General features: G+C 43.5%; 1 protein-coding gene across 2 annotated transcripts in view; it reads left to right on the top strand.

The window, feature by feature from the left end:
* The first annotated feature begins 265 nt into the window (after positions 1-265).
* Positions 266-18,353, top strand: part of LOC308298473 (uncharacterized protein) — a 47,772-nt gene continuing 29,684 nt past the window's right edge. For both annotated transcript variants that reach the window (XR_013962721.1, XM_080742079.1), the window contains exons 1-5: positions 266-399; positions 5,075-5,416; positions 12,528-12,671; positions 13,552-13,575; positions 18,310-18,333. Coding sequence is in view for 1 of the 2 variants with exons in the window: in XM_080742079.1 (XP_080598205.1) it covers positions 294-399; positions 5,075-5,416; positions 12,528-12,671; positions 13,552-13,575; positions 18,310-18,333 (640 nt within the window). In the remaining variant the exon portion in view is untranslated. The remainder of the gene's footprint in view (positions 400-5,074; positions 5,417-12,527; positions 12,672-13,551; positions 13,576-18,309; positions 18,334-18,353) is intronic.

The following is an 18,353-nucleotide window of genomic DNA, read 5'->3' on the forward strand; positions in this document are numbered from 1 at the left end:
CTGTCCAGAGTCCAATTTGTAAAGGCCATGCACTCCAGTGAACAGCATTTATCCATTTATAATTGTTTTATGTTATTAAAACTTTTTTTTTTTAACCCAGAAACATAATTAACATTGTGTATGTTCGTGTAAATGCTTAATCTATATTTGGAATGTGCATATATTGGGAGAATTTATCGTTTTTCAAAAAATTTCAATTGGCTGAGGGGTACTCTTATTCTGAAGAAATATCCTTATATTCGCCAGCTTATATTCGCCAGTTTCACAGAACCTCATTTTAGATAGCAGAAATTATGTCGCCTCCAGATTTCCAACTCAGCTTTACTATGAAGTCGATGTGGATTTATTTCCACATTTTCCTGGCAATATGGACCAGCTGCAACGTCACATCTGTGACAGGTAACATTACGTTACTTACACATTAATAACTTAATGACAAGTTTCGTTTTTTACTGCGGAGTTACCGATGGCGATGGGGAAGGGTGGGCCCCAAAAGTTGAGTAGCCGGGAGTGAGTAGCCTATAGAGTAGACTAGTAAATAAAGTTAAATGTGTCCACCTTTTCTTAAGACAGTAGGCAGCATATATTGTTATATTATTTACAATTGCTGTCGTCTGGTCATGAAAAATACATATAGGCCTACTAAGTACGAGGCAACGAACAAAACGTATAGGCAGTTCCTCTCGTAGGCTTACTGAGCGGGATTACTATTGGCAACAACACATGAATACCAGAGCAGTGGTGTCACCGAGGGGTCCGAAAATGAACTCGTTACGTCACCCATTTCAGCTCTAAAGTGATGCAGCGTCGCGAATATCGGCATTTTTAGGTAAATATACAACATTAGAACGGTTTTAAAGTATTTTACAGTGACAACTAAAGTCTCTGTAATATTTACTTGGTACTATTGCCAAAAAACGATGTAAAATAACATGGTTAATAAAATTCGAATAAGATATCAGGAAATAACCTGTGATATTTTTTCTTTCATTTGTCTGAATCGATTATTTTTATAAAGGTCAAAGTCGTTAGGAAATAATGTTTTGAGCTGCTGCTCTCATTCATTTAGCAGACTTCCGGTTAGATAATTGTCACTATAGGGGTGCGTTCGGAAACCCGCACCCAGTGTGTGCTCGGTGTAGTGAGTGCAGTGGGCGTGACGTTGGAGAGTGCGTTCAGTGTGGCTTATTTACGAACGACCAGTTTTAACAGGGAGCTGTGTGCTTTTTCACTCTGAACTCTGAAGGTAAACTTTCTGAAAAGCAGCAGTTGCTAAAGTATGCTAATCTCCCTAACATTGACATTGAAAGGAGATGTAATTCATAGCATTGGCATACCTGCTGTTAGTTTACACGTTAATGTGTGTGAAACTATCAAGGCCAAACGACCAATTAAGCTGCAAATGCTGCATTTTGCGGTCATTTCCTCCATTGTTCACAGCTGAGAAGCGTTCGAGACACGGCCATGAAAACCAACCAATCAGAACACCGAACCACCGCACCACACCGCCTAACCCCATCTTCTGAGTAGGGTTGGTGAGTGCGTGCACTCCACACACCAGTGCGCCGCGCACTGGATTTCCGAACGACAACGCACCAAGTGCACCGAATAAACGAACGACAACATGGCACACCAGTGCGTTGAGTGCGCATTTCCGAACGCGCCCATATTAAGCTGAATTCCAATCCGAAGGGTTCGCACTTTGAAGTGCGCATTTGAAGGGCTATGACGTCACTGGGCCGCGCCAAATAGCAATCTACAAGCTCACAATGCGTTGCGACCAGTGACGTCATAGCCCTTCAAATGCGCACTTCAAAGTGCAAACCCTTCGGATTGGAATTCAGCTTATAGAAGCTCCTCCCGAGCCGCCATTGGACTCGCCCCATGAAGTGAACGTAGTTGGCCTAACTCTCAGTTCTAGGGCTCTGGGCGGGGTTGCACCAGCTGTTACTAAGTTCAAACGTAGCCTAGTTGTAAGTTGCTTCTAAGTCAAGACTTACGCATTACTAAAATGTCAGCTGTTGCACCACTCTAACGTAGGCTATCTGTAAATAACAACTAAATATTTACACCACCCCTTGGGCAGCACTAAGTCTTTACTAAGTAACCTATCTCTATGGGAGTAGAGCAACTTTCACTACTAACGTGGCAGACAGCATTATATCGGCTATCTAATTAATTCAACAATGAAACGACCCATCTGTTTAAAATATTATTGAAAATAGTCGATCTACAAGCTCACGATGTGTCTGCTATTAATAGAGTATTTCTATATTGCAGGATTGATACTTTTTTAATTCATTTGAGTACTTTTCAACCACTGCATATACAGCACAACAGCGAATTGAACGGTGTGCTCTCTTCCCCTGTGTCTCCAAATAGGTCTATGCGTTGCTCTGCGTTACTTCACAACGGGGGATACAATCCGTTTGCAGGGGCAGTGCGCTGCGCAGGGATGCGCTCGCCCTGTGCGCGCATATCAGTGACTTGTGTACTGTACTGCACATGCCAGTGGAGAGACGGAGGTCTCTGTTGACAAAAGACGATACAAGCTTTATTTCCTTACTAGAAACAGTTCGCTTTCATTGGATTCGGGAGCTATGACGTCATTTTATGCGACTATACATTACTTTAGGAACAGTCTACGCATTACTAGTTACGTTATGCCTTAAGAAGTCGTGGTGCAACACCTGTTAGTAACTCACTTAGTTACAAACTAACTAGTAGTTACTAAGCCTCTAGTAAGGACTTTACTCCCTAACTTACGTTCTGGTGGTGCAACTCATAGACATCGAAAGGTAGCACCTCCTTCGACTCTGGTGCATGTGCATCGAGGGACTAAGGGAATCACGTGTGCATTGCTTCCACGTGTGTCACACATAGGGAAGTTGCTAGGCCAATCAGAGGTAGGTGGGGGCGGGTCTTTACGTACGCAGCCTGTAAGAACAGCTGAGCCGCGCAACATCGGAACTGGCTGTGTTGAATTGAATTGTAGTCCTTGGATAAGTCCCGGAAAAGTCGCGCTGTGATTGGCCAGTAGTCACTTTGACTGACAGCGTTCCCTCAGTTTTTCCAGGATGTCCGGACTACAAGTGTTGCACGTCGCTCCAATGAACTGCAGAGGCGAACGAGGCATCTAGCTCTTTATATCTGTGGTGCAACTGGCCCCTAGATGAATACCAGTAGAGTCGCCGAAATGAAGCTCGCCGAGAAACGGGGGGTGCGTTCGGAAATGCACAACGGGTGGGGCAACGGTGCGCTTTTTCAGTCTGAACTCTGAAGGTAAACTTTCTGAAAAGCAGCAGTTGCTAACCTCATCAGTAGGGTAAAACTAAGGCGACATTCACACAGGCACGTTTTATGACGATTAAAACGAATCCTATAACGTATTGTTGGAAAATACACAACGGTTGGGCATGTGTGAAGACGCATCCGTATTCTTTTTCGAATAAAAGAAACGAATGCAAATCCACAAAAAAACGGTGGTTTCGATGCGCTACCGCAAACGCTTCCCTGTTGGTGTGAATCCATCCGTCTCAAATACATGCAATGAAACATTGTGGTAGGCTATATAGAGCCATGTGCGGGTTAAATCCATTGTTATTTATAAAAGGTTAAATCCCCCGTCTGTTCTCATTAGATTTCTGACGATTCTGGCCGCCTCCTCCCCTCAGTTGATTTCTGATCACCGCTCCCTCGATCGCATATGGTGTATTATTTGTGAGGAGTTGTTGCTCACAGTTAAATAAAAGGAAAGTGCCACAGGAGTCACTTGTATAGCTGTATATCATATATAGGCCGATGTGTGGGTCTTGCTCACGCGCGCGGCTCTCTGTGCCAAATCGTGTCCAGATGGAGACGCTTCATGCGCGGAGCGCAAAGAGGGAGCCAGCGGAGGGAAAGACGAGGGTCAGAGAGAGAGAGAGAGAGAGAGAGAAGAGAGAGAGAGAGACGTTGACGCTCTACTCCTCGTAGATATTCATATCTTGCTAAAGTATTTTCTGTCTGGTTTATTGCTGGTAGATTTTGCGAGTCCCTCCCGCCGCCGCTGGTTTTATTTTGTGATCGCCCGTTTACGACCGTCGACCGCAGATAAATAGGCTAATGCGGCGCTTGCGGGGGTCCTGCGGTTACATTGTGAGTTGAACTTGAAGAATTAATAAACACAGGGAGATGGAGGAGGCATTATTTTGCAGCTTGGATACATACATGTCCCTGGACAGACGTGGACGATTCCTTGTTTCGGATGACAAAGTGCAGTGCGAGCGCAAACGTATCAATTAAATATGCAAGAATGTGGCAACTTCACCCCTCCCATTCGCACGACTAAACCGAATTATATTATGAGAATGTGGCCTAAGAGATTCACAGATTCGCGCTTCCGGGCTCAATAGCTCAGAAAACCGTCTCATTCTTATGCTGGTTAGCTAAAGAAACAACTACAACTTGATTTCCATCCCAAAAAAACAACAAACCAACAAACCATCCTCCGTGTTTAACAGATACATCCGTCTCTATGCGCAGCTTAGCTCCTTTCGGAACCCCTCACGGAGCTATGCGCACATTGCGCAGCTGAATGTTAGGCCAGCGGTAATAGGGACCGTCTACAAAGTGCAACACTGAAAGCGAAGATATTCAATAGCTTTATGAATATGCATCACCGTTATCTCCACCCCTAAGTGCCCACTCTTCCAGGTGCCATTTAGTGCCCAGATGGTTTTGGTGCTGCAGTTGTCCCTAGTGTCCAGATGATTTTGGTTCCCAGTTGTCCCTAGTGCCCAGATGGTTTTGTTGCTCACCTATCCTGTTACCGTTTTGAACCGTGAACAAAACCGCACGCTGTACAATAGGCCTACATAGTAATCATGCAGATTGAGTGTTTGCTCAGAGGGTCTATCTAGCTCTTAAAGTAAACAGAAAATGCATTACCAGGTCGGGATACCAATTTAATCTCTTACAGAATACAGGATAAACTTGGAATTGGAAGATATGAAGAAATTAAAGTGATGTACAGACAAAATTAGAACTGGAAGATGAATATCACAAACACAAAAACATTTTGTTTTGTTTTCAGGACAACATCAGGTGAAAGGGTCCTCTCAGGCTGTGCAGGCCAAAGTGGGGGATGATGTGACCCTTCCCTGCTACATTGAGCCACCTCGCAACGCAACCCGGATGACAGTGCAGTGGTCGAGACCCGACCTGAAGATAGAATTTGTACATCTCCTCCAAGATGGACGTGAGGTTTCTGATGTTCTGAACCATTTTTACAAAGGGAGGACCTCCCTGTTTGCTGAGAAGCTGCCTCAGGGCAACATCTCACTGAAACTGTCCGGGGTGCAGCTCTCAGACGCGGGGAAATACAAGTGTGATGTTCCGACCCTGCACAGCAGCCATGAGATCCAGCTTGATGTTGGTAAGGTGTAAATAATGGTTTCATGGATGGGAAGGAGGGAAGTTAGATTTTCTTTTTCTTTAAAAAGAAAAGAAATCCTTTCACATTGTTGTTATCTAGGGGCAGGTCTCACTTCATTATCCCACCGTAGATGGCTTTATTGGCACATTTTCTATTATAAAGCCATCACTGGGCTATCTTAACTGCCTTTTTAAGAGAAGATAAAAATATGTATTATGATATAATATATATATATACTGTATAATAATAAATACAAATTGTAAAATCTCCACTTCCTGAACTTTACACTTTTTACCATTCTCAATCAGAATTTGTGAGGATGGCTTTTAGTTAACGTTCAATCGTCTGTAAACACCAATCACACTGTATAGTCCATGGGCCATACGAGATGTTGGTATCAGAAAGGTGGCAAACGTTATCATGCATTTTTGAAAAACTCTATAGCCTATCTGTAGATTATAATTTGGTATGATAACCGTTTCTGAGACACAGCTAAATTGGTGTTATCAGCCGCTAGAGTTGGTGTCCCATTAGCATATGAGGGGTCAAACTAGGGGTTTTTCATGATTCTGTATCCATTGCAAGCATCTGTTTTGCACAAAAAATATTCATTGGGCTAAAAAACGGCCCCACAAGACTATGGTTTAGTGATGAAAAGTGATGAGTCATCACTTTTCACACTTTTGTGGGGGCCGTTCTAGCCCAATGAATGTTTTTTATGCAAAACAGATGTTTGCAATGGATTTAGAATCATGAAAAACCACTAGTTTGACCCCTCATATGTTACTTAAAGCAGATTAAATTTTTGCTTTTTGTCTCCACCAGCCGAAGGCATGGGGGAGAGTATGTTTACCCCTCCGTCCGTCCGTCCGTCCGTCCGTGCGTGCGTCCGTGCGTCCTCGCAGTTTGTGTGCACCTAATCTCAGTCGCCGTTGGCCCGGTTGCTGCAAAAGTGAGCACACACATTCCCTGGATGCCAATCTAGAACCTCTGCCCTAAATGTTTCAAATGGGCCTTTTCTAGCGCCACCTAGTGGCCGATGTTCGCAAAACACATTTCTGTGGACTACTCTTACAGATTTTGTCCAAAAATCCTACAAATCGGTAGTCAGTATCTCGACAGTCATGTGATCGACACGGATCTGTCCGATTTTGCATAATCCATCCTGATTGGCTAAGATTGGCTTCCAAAGTTTGTAGGATTGATCCGTTTTGAACAAAATGCCTCAAATCACAAACGCAAAGTGCAATTATCATGAAATCGCGCACACACGTTCCCACTAGGCCGAGGAAGAAATGCCACTTAGGTTTAAAAAAATCAGCCTCATGGTGGCGCTATAACAGGCCGATTTGTGGTTTTACCTATAACTCCACCGATCAGTTTCAAACTTTGTAAGCGCACTCCCTAGAGGCTAAGGATAAACCTTTGCCCTGCATTTTTCACATCAGCCTTTTATAGCGCCACCTTTGGGCCGACTTATGTAAAACACATTTTTGGATATTACTCCTTCAGATTTTCTCCAAAAGTAACACAAATCAGTACACAGTATCTCTATAGTCATGTGATCAAGTCTGATGCGTCTGATATTTCATATTCCATCCTGATTGGCTAATATTAGCTTCCAAAGTTTGCAGGATTGCTCAGTTTTTTTAACTAAATGCCTCAAATCATCAACGCAGCTTGCAATTACCATGAAATTTGCCACACATATTCCCACTATGTCAAGGAACAAATGCTATCCTTTTCACATTGGCCTGTTATAGCGCCACCAGCAGGTGGACTTTAGCAAAACACATTTTTGGAACACAATGCTTCAAATCATGCATGCAGCGTCCGATTGCCATGAAAGGTCTAAGGTGAAGAACATATGCCACCCTTTTTACACTGGCCTATTACAGTAGCACCATCAGGACGCCTGGCCTGGTGGAGACCTGTGCTCGGAAGAGCACTGCTTCTAGTTTTCCCTGTAATGTAAAGTTAATGGAACACCAACTCTAGCGGCTGATAACACCAATTTAGCTGTGTCTCAGAACGGGTTATCATACCAAAATATAATCTACAGATATAGAGCTTTTCAAAAATGCATGATAACCTTTGCCACCTTTCTGATACCGACATCTCGTATGGCCCATGGACTAGTAAGACTGTATTCAGTATATACATTGTGTATTTTGGTAGTTATTTCATGCTGCAGGTGATTATCAGTTATTGGAGCTGTGTGGAACACAAGTTCCCTATACGTGGCCGTGTGTGTGGGTCTGTCTCCGTCCGTCCGTCCGTCCGTGTAGCCTAAACTTCGGCGCGTAACTAGTGCCGCACCATTTACGCCACTCGCGCAATATATACATCAAAATGTGCGGCTCGGCCGGGAATGGTGTTCTATTACCTTTCGTTCCGATCCACCTTACCATGCCGACGTAATCGGCAAAAAACAACGCTTAATTGTCCCCATTGACTTATAATGGGCCAATGCAAGAAATCACTTTCAAGTATTTTTCTCTCGTAAACCATAGGAGCTACAGTTTCAAACCTCGGAGAGGAGATTCATAATGATTTTAAGAATGAATCGAAAAATAATTACATCACTCGGCCTCATGGTGGCGCTATAACGGCCCACTTTACGTTTTGCCCCGTAACTCTTGAACCGTAGATCGGAAAATTAAAATTCTTTTTTCCCTGGATTCCTTGGGTCAAGACGCATCTCCAAAACACACTTTTTGCTCCTTTTCCTACATATTTTCTTCAAATGTCACAAAAATCGGTACACATGATCCTGGGTGACCAGAGAGGTGCTGTTGAGTCTAGCCTGCCCTGAGCATCAACTGCAATACACACACACACACACACACACACACACACACACACACAGCTCCACTTCGAACAGAGGTTCGATTTTTTTTTCTCTCTCTCTCTCTCTCTCTCTCTCTCTCTCTCTCTCTCGATTTTTTTTCTCTCTCTCTCTCTCTCTCTCTCTCTCTCTCTCTCTCTCGATTTTTTTTTTCTCTCTCTCTCTCTCTCTCTCTCTCTCTCTCTCTCTCTGAATACTGTTTTTGGAGCTGTGTGGAACACAAGCTCCCTATACGTGGCCAAGTGTGTGGGTCTGTCTGTCTCCGTCCGTCCGTCCGTCCGTCCGTGTAGCCTAAACTTCGGCGCGTAACTAGTGCCGCACCATTTACGCCACTCGCGCAATATATACATCAAAATGTGCGGCTCGGCCGGGAATGGTGTTCTATTACCTTTCGTTCCGATCCGCCTTACCATGCCGACGTAATCGGCAAAAAACGACGCTTAATTGTCCCCATTGACTTATAATGGGACAATGCAAGAAATCACTTTCAAGTATTTTTCTCTCGTAAACCATAGGAGCTACAGTTTCAAACCTCGGAGAGGCGATTCATAATGATTTTAAGAATGAATCGAAAAATAATTACATCACTCGGCCTCATGGTGGCGCTACTTTACGTTTTGCCCCGTAACTCTTGAACCGTAGATCGGAAAATTAAAATTCTTTTTTCCCTGGATTCCTTGGGTCAAAACGCATCTCCCCATATAGGCCACGCCCATTTGCGCCAGGATAGATTTTCCGCCATCTTGAATTTTCTCCAAAACACACTTTTTGCTCCTTTTCCTACATATTTTCTTCAAATGTCACAAAAATCGGTACACATGATCCTGGGTGACACACACACACACACACACACACACACACACACACACACACACACACACACACACACACACACACACACACACACACAGCTCCACTTCGAACAGAGGTTCGAAGTGAACCTCTGTTCCTTTCATTCCTTTCCGAGAAACGGACGCCAAAAAACTGTGAAAAGTGATGACTCATCAATAAACCATGGTTTTATCACTTTTATGGTGTCCGTTTTTAGCCCAAGGAATGTTTTTCCTGCAAAACAAATGCCTGCATTGGATTCAGAATCATGAAAAACACCTAGTTTGACCCCTCACATGCTACTTAAAGCGTATTTATTTTTTGTATTATTTTACTCTATAGTAAAGTCTATGAGAGCCCAACTTTAATTGGCTCCCACAAGTTTCCCAAGACAAATCTGCAATGCCCCTATATAGTTAGGTAAAAGTAGACAAAAGTTAAACCAATCTGGGAACTAAATCAAAATCAATATCTTTCTTCACAAATGTGTTAATAAAGGTGTCAACTATCACCTCTGAACTTTCTCAATCACAACTCCCTTGGGGGACTCTGGTTTAACTTTCGGCTAACTTTACCTAACTAATAGCCAAAAATGTTCCATATGGCATGTTCTAACTGTGTGCCAAATGTCATGCTTCTTTCATAAAGTGCACGATTACATCAAAATACTGCCCGAAACGCCTGCACTACATAGTGAGAGTAGAAACAAAGATTGCCCGGTATGTGTTTTCACTGCAGGGGGGGGGGGGGGGGGGGGGTTCTCTGCTTAGGTTAGTTATTGAGCTTGTTTGCAATCGTATGAGTGCCGATATAATTCAACAAGGGCTGTCAAGTTAGGACTTGGCTTTTAATGGAGACCAGGGAGGAATCAAACCTGTGAACTTCATGCCACGGGACAGTGCCTCTAACCATTTTAACACTTCTGTTGATCTTTTTGTTATACATTCATTCCATAATCTTATAAGATTATTGTATGAATTGGCTAATTGCGACCGTAGGTCGCATTTACTACCAAAACCTCCCCGGGCTGTCTGTGCGTCAGTCAGTCCGTCAGTCCGTCAGTCACACTGTTGCCCTGCTCATATCTCCACAACCGTTGCCCCCATCCATGCCAAATTTTGCACACACTCCTTGACTGCCAAACTACAACCTCCAAGGACCCCCGGAGCCCCAGGGACCCCCAGGTCCCTGGGGGACCCCCAGATGTAAAAAATGACCAAATGTGCTCACACGTCACACGTCACACTTTTTCCCTGTTTATATCTCCGCACCCGTTGACCCCATCCATGCCAGATTTTACACACACACTCCTTGCCTGCAAAACTACAACCTCCAAGGACCCCCGGAGCCCCAGGGACCCCCAGGTCCCTGGGGGACCCCCAGATGTCAAAAATTACCAAATGTGCAAAAATGACCAAATGACCACCCCAACGGGGCTGCTCGCGGGGAATTCCCGGGGACCACCGACTCCTGATGCTCCAGAACGGATGCAAAAGTGGTGGCGCCCCCAGTGGAGGACCCCCTGCCACTGCAGCGCACATAAAATGCCATAACTCGGGCTAGGAGCGTCCGGGAGAGCCGGGGCCGGTACCTATTCGTCCGCCAAGGCAACGCGGAGACCCCACCCCTCATTTCTCACATGGCCCTATTCTAGCGCCACCTTCAGGCCGATTTTTAAAACACATTTTTGGACACTGCTCCTACAGTTTTTGCCCTAAAATCACGAATATCACTACACAGCATGTCTACACTCATGTCATCAACATGGATCAGGAAGATTTGGGAAAAACATTTTTGCCCTATTTGTGGAGATACGGTGGCTTATCTCCCGATTAGGGAGTCTTACTGGTAAGTAGAAGAATCTTGCCTCCTCAAACAGTAAACAAACACTGACTGCAACTTTACAACTTGCCCACAATTGTCTAACCAATCCTAAAAAGCATGTAGTTAAAATGTAATTGACAAGAAACAAAATAAGATTGACACATGTACAAAAATGTGCATGCATAGTGCCTCCTCTAACAGTAAAACACTTACTGGAACCTGTAAACATACTTTCTTAATAGTGACAGTGCTTAGCAAATATCACCAATCGCCTGTGTTCGAGTGTGATCACAAACTAGGGGTGTAACGATACATTTTAATAGCGATTCGATATTGGTTAATTCATGGCGATACGATACGATTCGATTCAATGATTTAAAATCGATATAGTAACTATTTAGCAAAGAAATTAAATCTGTGTGAAAGGTGTGGATAGTGCAGGTTTTAAGTGAAACATGTATTATTATGGATATAAATAAGTAAACACAGTGATTATCTGCCAAATACATGGACATTGTATATCGATAAACCTGCACCTTGACATGAACCCAGAGATTACACACATTTATTAATAGACCAGTGTAGCTATGGATATACGTGCAACAGTTGTAGTCCGGACATCCTGGAAAAACTAAGGGAACGCTGTCAGTCAAAGTGACTACTGGCCAATCACAGTGCGACTTTTCCGGGACTTCTCCAAGGACTCCAATTCAATTCAACAGAACCAGTTCCGATGTTGCGCGGTTCAGCTGTTCTTACAGGCTGCGTACGTAAAGACCCGCCCCCACCTACCTCTGATCGGCCTAGCAACTTCCCTATGTGTGACGCACGTGGAAGCAATGCACACGTGATCAAAGATATTTAATTAATGAAGATAGCTCATCCTCATTGGATCCACTAGAGTGCGACATGGTACACAAATCCTACAAATTGACTCCTAAGTGGGCGCCGGCTCTGACTGCAAATCTCGCGCACGTCCTGTTTACTGGTGCTATAGATCCCGCGAGAGTGTGTTGCTGGGACAGCTAAAGAGCAATAATAAAGTAGATTTTCTCCTTTGTTGTGTCGCTGAAAAAAGCCACTTTAGTATGACAATTTTGTTAATATTATGAGGCTTGTGATGATTGGGTCCAATATTTAGTTCAGTGACCATAGCTTCTGAACTATTATTTTGCTCTGTGTTCACGTTAGCTCTCCCATTGTAAATGAATAGACTCCAAACATGCTTCCGCCTCCTAAAAAGGTATCTACCTACGTCACACAGAAACGGGAAGTACAGGTCTTTTGCACCCTCTTGCTATCGCCCTCTTGGACGTGATTCCCTTAGTCCCTCGATGCACATGCATCAGAGTCGAAGGAGGCGTCTACCTTTCTATGTCATTCATTCCACTATCTGGCTGGCGTTCACTTCTTCTCTCTCTATCTGCTCACTTTGTGCTCACTAGCGCCCCCACCACAAACAGTGCAGGCGGCTGGCGTTACTGCACCCAATGTTAACTGGGGGAATACATAATGTTATGAAAAATCGATATTTGCCGTCAGTGTATCGATTATTTATTGCGGGAAGGAATAAATATATTTTTTTCTTTTTTTGCATTTCACTTTCAGAGGATATCACTGGAACGGAAAAGAGTGACTGTATGACTGGAGGAGCGATTGCAGGGATTGTGATTGCGGTGGCAGCACTGGCAGCAATACTGGGGTATTTTCTTCACTATTTGGAGATCTCTAGAAAAAGGCAGAAGACACCTTGTAAGTCTTGAATTGATTTCCTAACCAATTCATGTTTCAAATGTATATTTGTTACATCCATCCATATGTCTATAATGACAATGTGCATGCGTGTGTGCGTATGTGTGTGCGTGCATATGTAACTTTGTAACTGTGTGTAATCCACCCTTTGTCAGCCTTCTAATTGAGCCCTGACTGGCCAACCAGAAAAATCATTCACTTTTGCTACCGGGGGCGGAGTTATGCAGTGGGACAAAGTCCTTTCTTTCTTTCACCGCGGTGCGGCGATGGGCGGCACGGCCTTGGCGCAGTAAGGCGCGGCGCGGTCATATCAATTTCAATAATTATAATGAATAAGCTTCAACAAACTAGTTCACATGAACGATATCGATGTAACTAAGATATTCGATTGGGTACATATTTTAAATGGGCAGAATTACAATTAAAATACATTTTATGTAGAGAGCGAGGCTATAGTTCCTAAATATCCTGGTCAGTGCGAGTCAGCCTAGATGCACTGCTCTCTCTCTCTGCTCTCTGCCTGTTTCAGAGGATTAAACTAATTAAAACATGTATTTTTTGGGGGAAACCCCAGTTTTGCAATGTAACTTCTGTACTTTTTTGTTCCTTTTTTATTAATGTCACGTAGATGTTTTTCTTTTGGTACTTAAAATAACAATAATGAGGTTATGAAAAATCTTGTTTTTATAATGGAAGTGAATGGGGGAAAAAAGTCTTCCCTGGCTTTTTTGTGCCACCTAGTAACAGAGCGACATGGGGTGGGACTTGACAAAGGGTGAATTGCATGAGTGGGTGTGATCCAAAATGTGTTTATGCAGAAAAAGGTAGATTATGAGGGTTAACATTATTTACAATACACCTGTCACCTTTCCCCCTACAGCCATGACTGAGGAGGAGCATCTACGTAAGTAGAACATATGATGTACTTATAGTAGCAGAGTTTCACTGTATGCACTGTATCTGCCATTTCTCTGGTTAAATAATACAATTCTGGGGAATCCTGATGCGTTCCAAGGCCAATGTGGCCTAATCCCTCCATCTGGTCTTGGGTCTGCCCTGAGGTCTTCTCCCAGTGGGAGTGAGGACCTTCCGTACTCGGGAGGCTTCCGTACTATATGTCTGAACCACCTGAAGCTGGCACCTTTTCAAGTGAAGGAACAGCAACCTTGCGTCTCTCGTTGATGACCAAACATCTCACCCTATCTCTAAGGCCTCCGACACACATTTAAAGCATGTGTTTCATTCTCTATAGTCACATGGTTTTGAAGAAGCAACTTGCTTTACGGTTGCTTCATGGGAGAAGGACAGCCTTGGCTTAAGGCAAGCTTGCATTAAGCCAAAGTGGGTGCCGGGGCACCCTGGGGTGCCGTGATAAAAGTCCAGGGGTGCCTCAGAATAATTTGATAATATTTTGAATTTATGAACTTTGACCCTCTATGCTTAGTAAAACACACCTGAGTTGCACTGTACTGAGGTTATTTTTCCATCTACACCAAAACTCTTCACCAAAAATAGCAGATCTACAAGCTCACAACGTTTGTAGATCGGCTATTTTTTGGTGAACCTTTCCCCCAGAATAGGGATGCTGGGGTTCACGTGGTTAAACGTCATTTCTGTCTGCTTTGATGGAAACGAATATTTCTCTGTGACATACTGTAAGTACTAGTAGCCTATCGTATCTAAGGTGGAAAGATTTGCATCAAATAATATGATGTAAGATTTGCATATTTATATCAAAAAATATGATGCAAGATTCTAAAAATTAACAGTGTAATTCAGGGTTGCCGTGGATGAAAAAAGTTAATTACAGGGTAGGGACGACCAAATGGAGATTTTTTCTTAACCGATAACCGTATGGGCCTTATCAGTTAATTAACCGTTAAGGAGATGTGTTAAAAAATGCGCTGTTTTAGCGATTTAAAAAAGGAAAATACACCAGTTTTTCCCCATAATAAAGTGCACGTGCACACATAGACAAAGGGGGCTCGAGCCACTGTCCTTTTATCCGTCTGTAAAAAGTGCCCTCTTCAGACCATGACCATGGGCTCGGTTGGGCTCGGCGTGCCCACACTTCTCAAGCTGTACGCACACGCGACCACATGCACGCACGCACACGCACGTGCACGCACGTCGTGAAGTTGTGTGACGGCTCGACGGCTCGGTCAACACTTCAATCCCCTACCTGTCTGCTTCGCGTTATTGGAAATCACACCGCAGTTCTGGGCGGAGCCGTTTGTTTACACATCCGTCGGCAGGTTAGTTACTCAGAGCGTTAGTTTCACTGAGGTTAGGGTTAGGTTTAGGGTTAGGCATAATTAAGGTTAGGGTTAGGGTTAGGCATAGTTTTACTGAGGTTAAGGTTAGGGTTAGAGTTAGGGTTAGGTTTAAGTGATCGCACCTCCGTGCGGTCCAAGCGAACAAAAAGGAGCGCTCCCTAGCGCCAGTTCAGCCAATCAAAAGCTTCCATGGGCGGGGTTTGCCCAGAACTGCGGTGTGATTTCCAATCACGCGTCTGCTTTGCATAACAATACTCTGGTAGCCAGGCTCACACTTGTATATGCGACCAGCATATACTTTCGCCTAGCATTCTTTGCAGACTTTTAGCTCCTTTCGGAACCTCTCCCTCCGCTATGCAGCTCCTCACTCTTCATGTCTCATTTTGTCAGAGCTGCATAGCAGAGGGAGAGGTTCCGAAAGGAGCTAGCACACTTTACTGTGTGTGGGTGAGTCTATAAAGTCTATGTAAACTAAAATTATTGCCTCCACCAGCCGAAGGCAGGGGGATAGTAGGTTTTCGCCCCTGTCCGTCCGTGCGTGCGTCCGTCCGTCCGTCCGTCCGTCCTTCGAGTTTGTTACCAGCTAATCTCCGCCGCCGTTGGCTTGGTCGCTGCCAAAATGAGCACACACACTCCCTGGATGCCAATTCAGAACCTCTGCCCCACACTTTTAAAATGGCCCATTTCTAGCGCCACCATGAGGCCGATGTTTGCAAAATACATTTCTGTACACTACTCTTAGAGATTTTTGTCTAAAAATCCTACAAATCGGTAGGCAGTATCTCGACAGTCATGTGATTCACACGGATCTGTCTGATTTTCCATATTCCATCCTGATTGGCTAAGATTGGCTTCCAAAGTTAGTAGGATTGGGCCGTTTTTAACAAAATGCCTCAAATCACATACGCAGAGTGCAATTATCATGAAATCATGCACACACTTTCCCACTAGGCAGAGGAAGAAATGCCTCATGGTGGCGCTATAACAGACCGATTTGTGTTACCTATAACTCCACCGATCAGTTTCAAACTTTGTAAGCACACTTCCTAGAGGCCAAGGAAAAACCCATTCCTTGCATTTTTCACATCAGCCTTTTATAGCGCCACCAGGAGGCCGACTTATGTAAGACACATTCTTTGCTATTACTCCATCAGATTGTCTCCAACAATCATGCAAATCAGTACACAGTATCTCTATAGTCATGTGATCAAGTCTGATCCGTCTGATATTTCATATTCCATCCTAATTGGCTAATATTGGCTTCAAAAGTTTGCAGGATTGGTCCGTTTTTGAACAAATGCCTCAAATCATGCATGCAGTGTCCGACTGCCATGAAAGGTCTAACATTGGCGAAGAACACGTCACCCTTTTTACATTGGCCTATTATAGCACCACCAGGATGCCTGGCCTGGTGGAGACCTGTGCTCGGAAGAGCACTAGATTCTATTTTTATATGAAACTTAAAGGAAAATACATAAATTGAAACTAAAATAAAAACAACAAATTAACAATGTAACTAAATAATAAGAAATATAATTACATTAAAAATGTTGTATTATACAATATTAGCACAGAGCGACAGGCATGCGTGCGCACGTGTGCGCGCGCATGTGACATGCATGTGACGTCATGAATTTAGAGGGCCACCACTTCAAAAATCACACCACTGCCCAAACCCGATTCGTGTTGGATTAGTTTAACCTGAGGACCCCATGGGTAAAGTATAAAGATCACTGAGGTTGTCTGTTTTATTTTGAATCCTGTGCGAATTCAATTGACCATGTCTGTAATAATCACGGATGACGTGGGGTAAAGATTACAGGCCGTTTTACCTACCATAATAATCACTTCACAGACATCCTCTGATAAAGCTTTTTTTATGCTGGGTTTAGTTTTTTCAGCATGAGGGAATACAGCCCGGCGGATGAAGGAATGCCACACACACACACGCACACACAATTGTGGACAATGGATTATTGGCCGAGTTTCCCAAAGCGATTTTAGCCCATCATAGCTCACGCATGGTCGTAGAGACCAAGCCCCGACCTTCATGTTCCCGTGTTTGCATTGGTTCGGGCAGAGCGACTTATTTAGCCCCCTACAACTACACCAACATTCAGATTTCACAAAGTGCTTAATAAAGTCTCACTCCTGTCTAAATATGGTACAGCATTATATAATTACCCGTATCCTCCATGTTCTATAATAAGAAGCCTTTTTATCCGATCGCGTTCTGTTTTCCCATGTATTTCCTGGCGTTTCCCATGTGCACCAACCCCAATGAGATAAACAGACAGTGATCGGATAAAAAGGCTTCTTATTAAAGAAAACAGAGGATACGGGTAATTATAGAAAGCCGTACCGTATTTAGACAGGTGTGAGACTTTATTAAGCACTTTGTGAAATCTGAATGACGGTGTAGTTAAATAAGTCGCTCTGCCCGAAACCATATGAACACGGGAACATGACGATCGGGGTTTGGTCTCTACGACCATGCGTGAGCTACGTTGGGCTTAGGATGGGCTAAAATCACTTTGGGAAACCCGGCCATCTCCGTAAAATAAATAAAACACAGATATCGCTTATCCTGTCTGAATCTGCCATAATAATCACAGGGGACGTGGGGTAAAGATTAGATTACCCCACGTCCTGAGGTAATGTTAGTCCAACGCAAATCGGGCTATGGTCGATTCGCACAGGATTAAAAAAACTTAAGTGATTTCACCTGCGGACCCTAGGTAAAGCCTATCCCGTGCGAATCGGGCTTTAGTGTATGTACACCACAGAGGATATCAGATAACAATTAAATAAATAATATTGGTATATGATGCATAATAAAAGTATATATAATAAGAAATAATACATTTGGATGTATCCTGCTCCATATATGACACAGTTCCAGTTTTTCAGTTTCTTATTCAGGTTTGAGCCAATAAAAAAATATATATTATGCGATTAACTACACAAATTGTGTGTTAATTACAATTAAGAGGAGAGAAGGAGTCCCGCACACTGTCTTCACTTACAATCAAACTTTATTCAGCAACGTTTCGGTCTCTCATCAGGCATAAAAATGCCTGATCTGAGGTCTGAAGAGACCGAAACATTGCTGAATAAAGTTTGATTGTAAGTGAAGACAGTGTGCGGGACTCCTTCTCTTCTCTCAGTATCTATTACACTGTTCCAACGCACCTGTCCTAGTAGGTGTGCAATAGGACCTCTCTTCTAATTAATTACAATTTAAAAAAATGTAATCGCTGACAGCCCTAAATACGCACACCTACACAGTAAATGTATATGTTGTTTGCAAGAGTTAACATAACACTGTGTTACTTACTTAGCTGTAACCTTTCCCCCTACAGCTCTGAATACGGTTCCAAGTGTAGGTAAGTACAATATATACTAT

The sequence above is a fragment of the Nannobrachium achirus genome (assembly GCF_963921795.1).
Source record: "Nannobrachium achirus genome assembly, chromosome: 14".
NCBI classification, from domain to species: Eukaryota; Metazoa; Chordata; class Actinopteri; order Myctophiformes; family Myctophidae; genus Nannobrachium; species Nannobrachium achirus.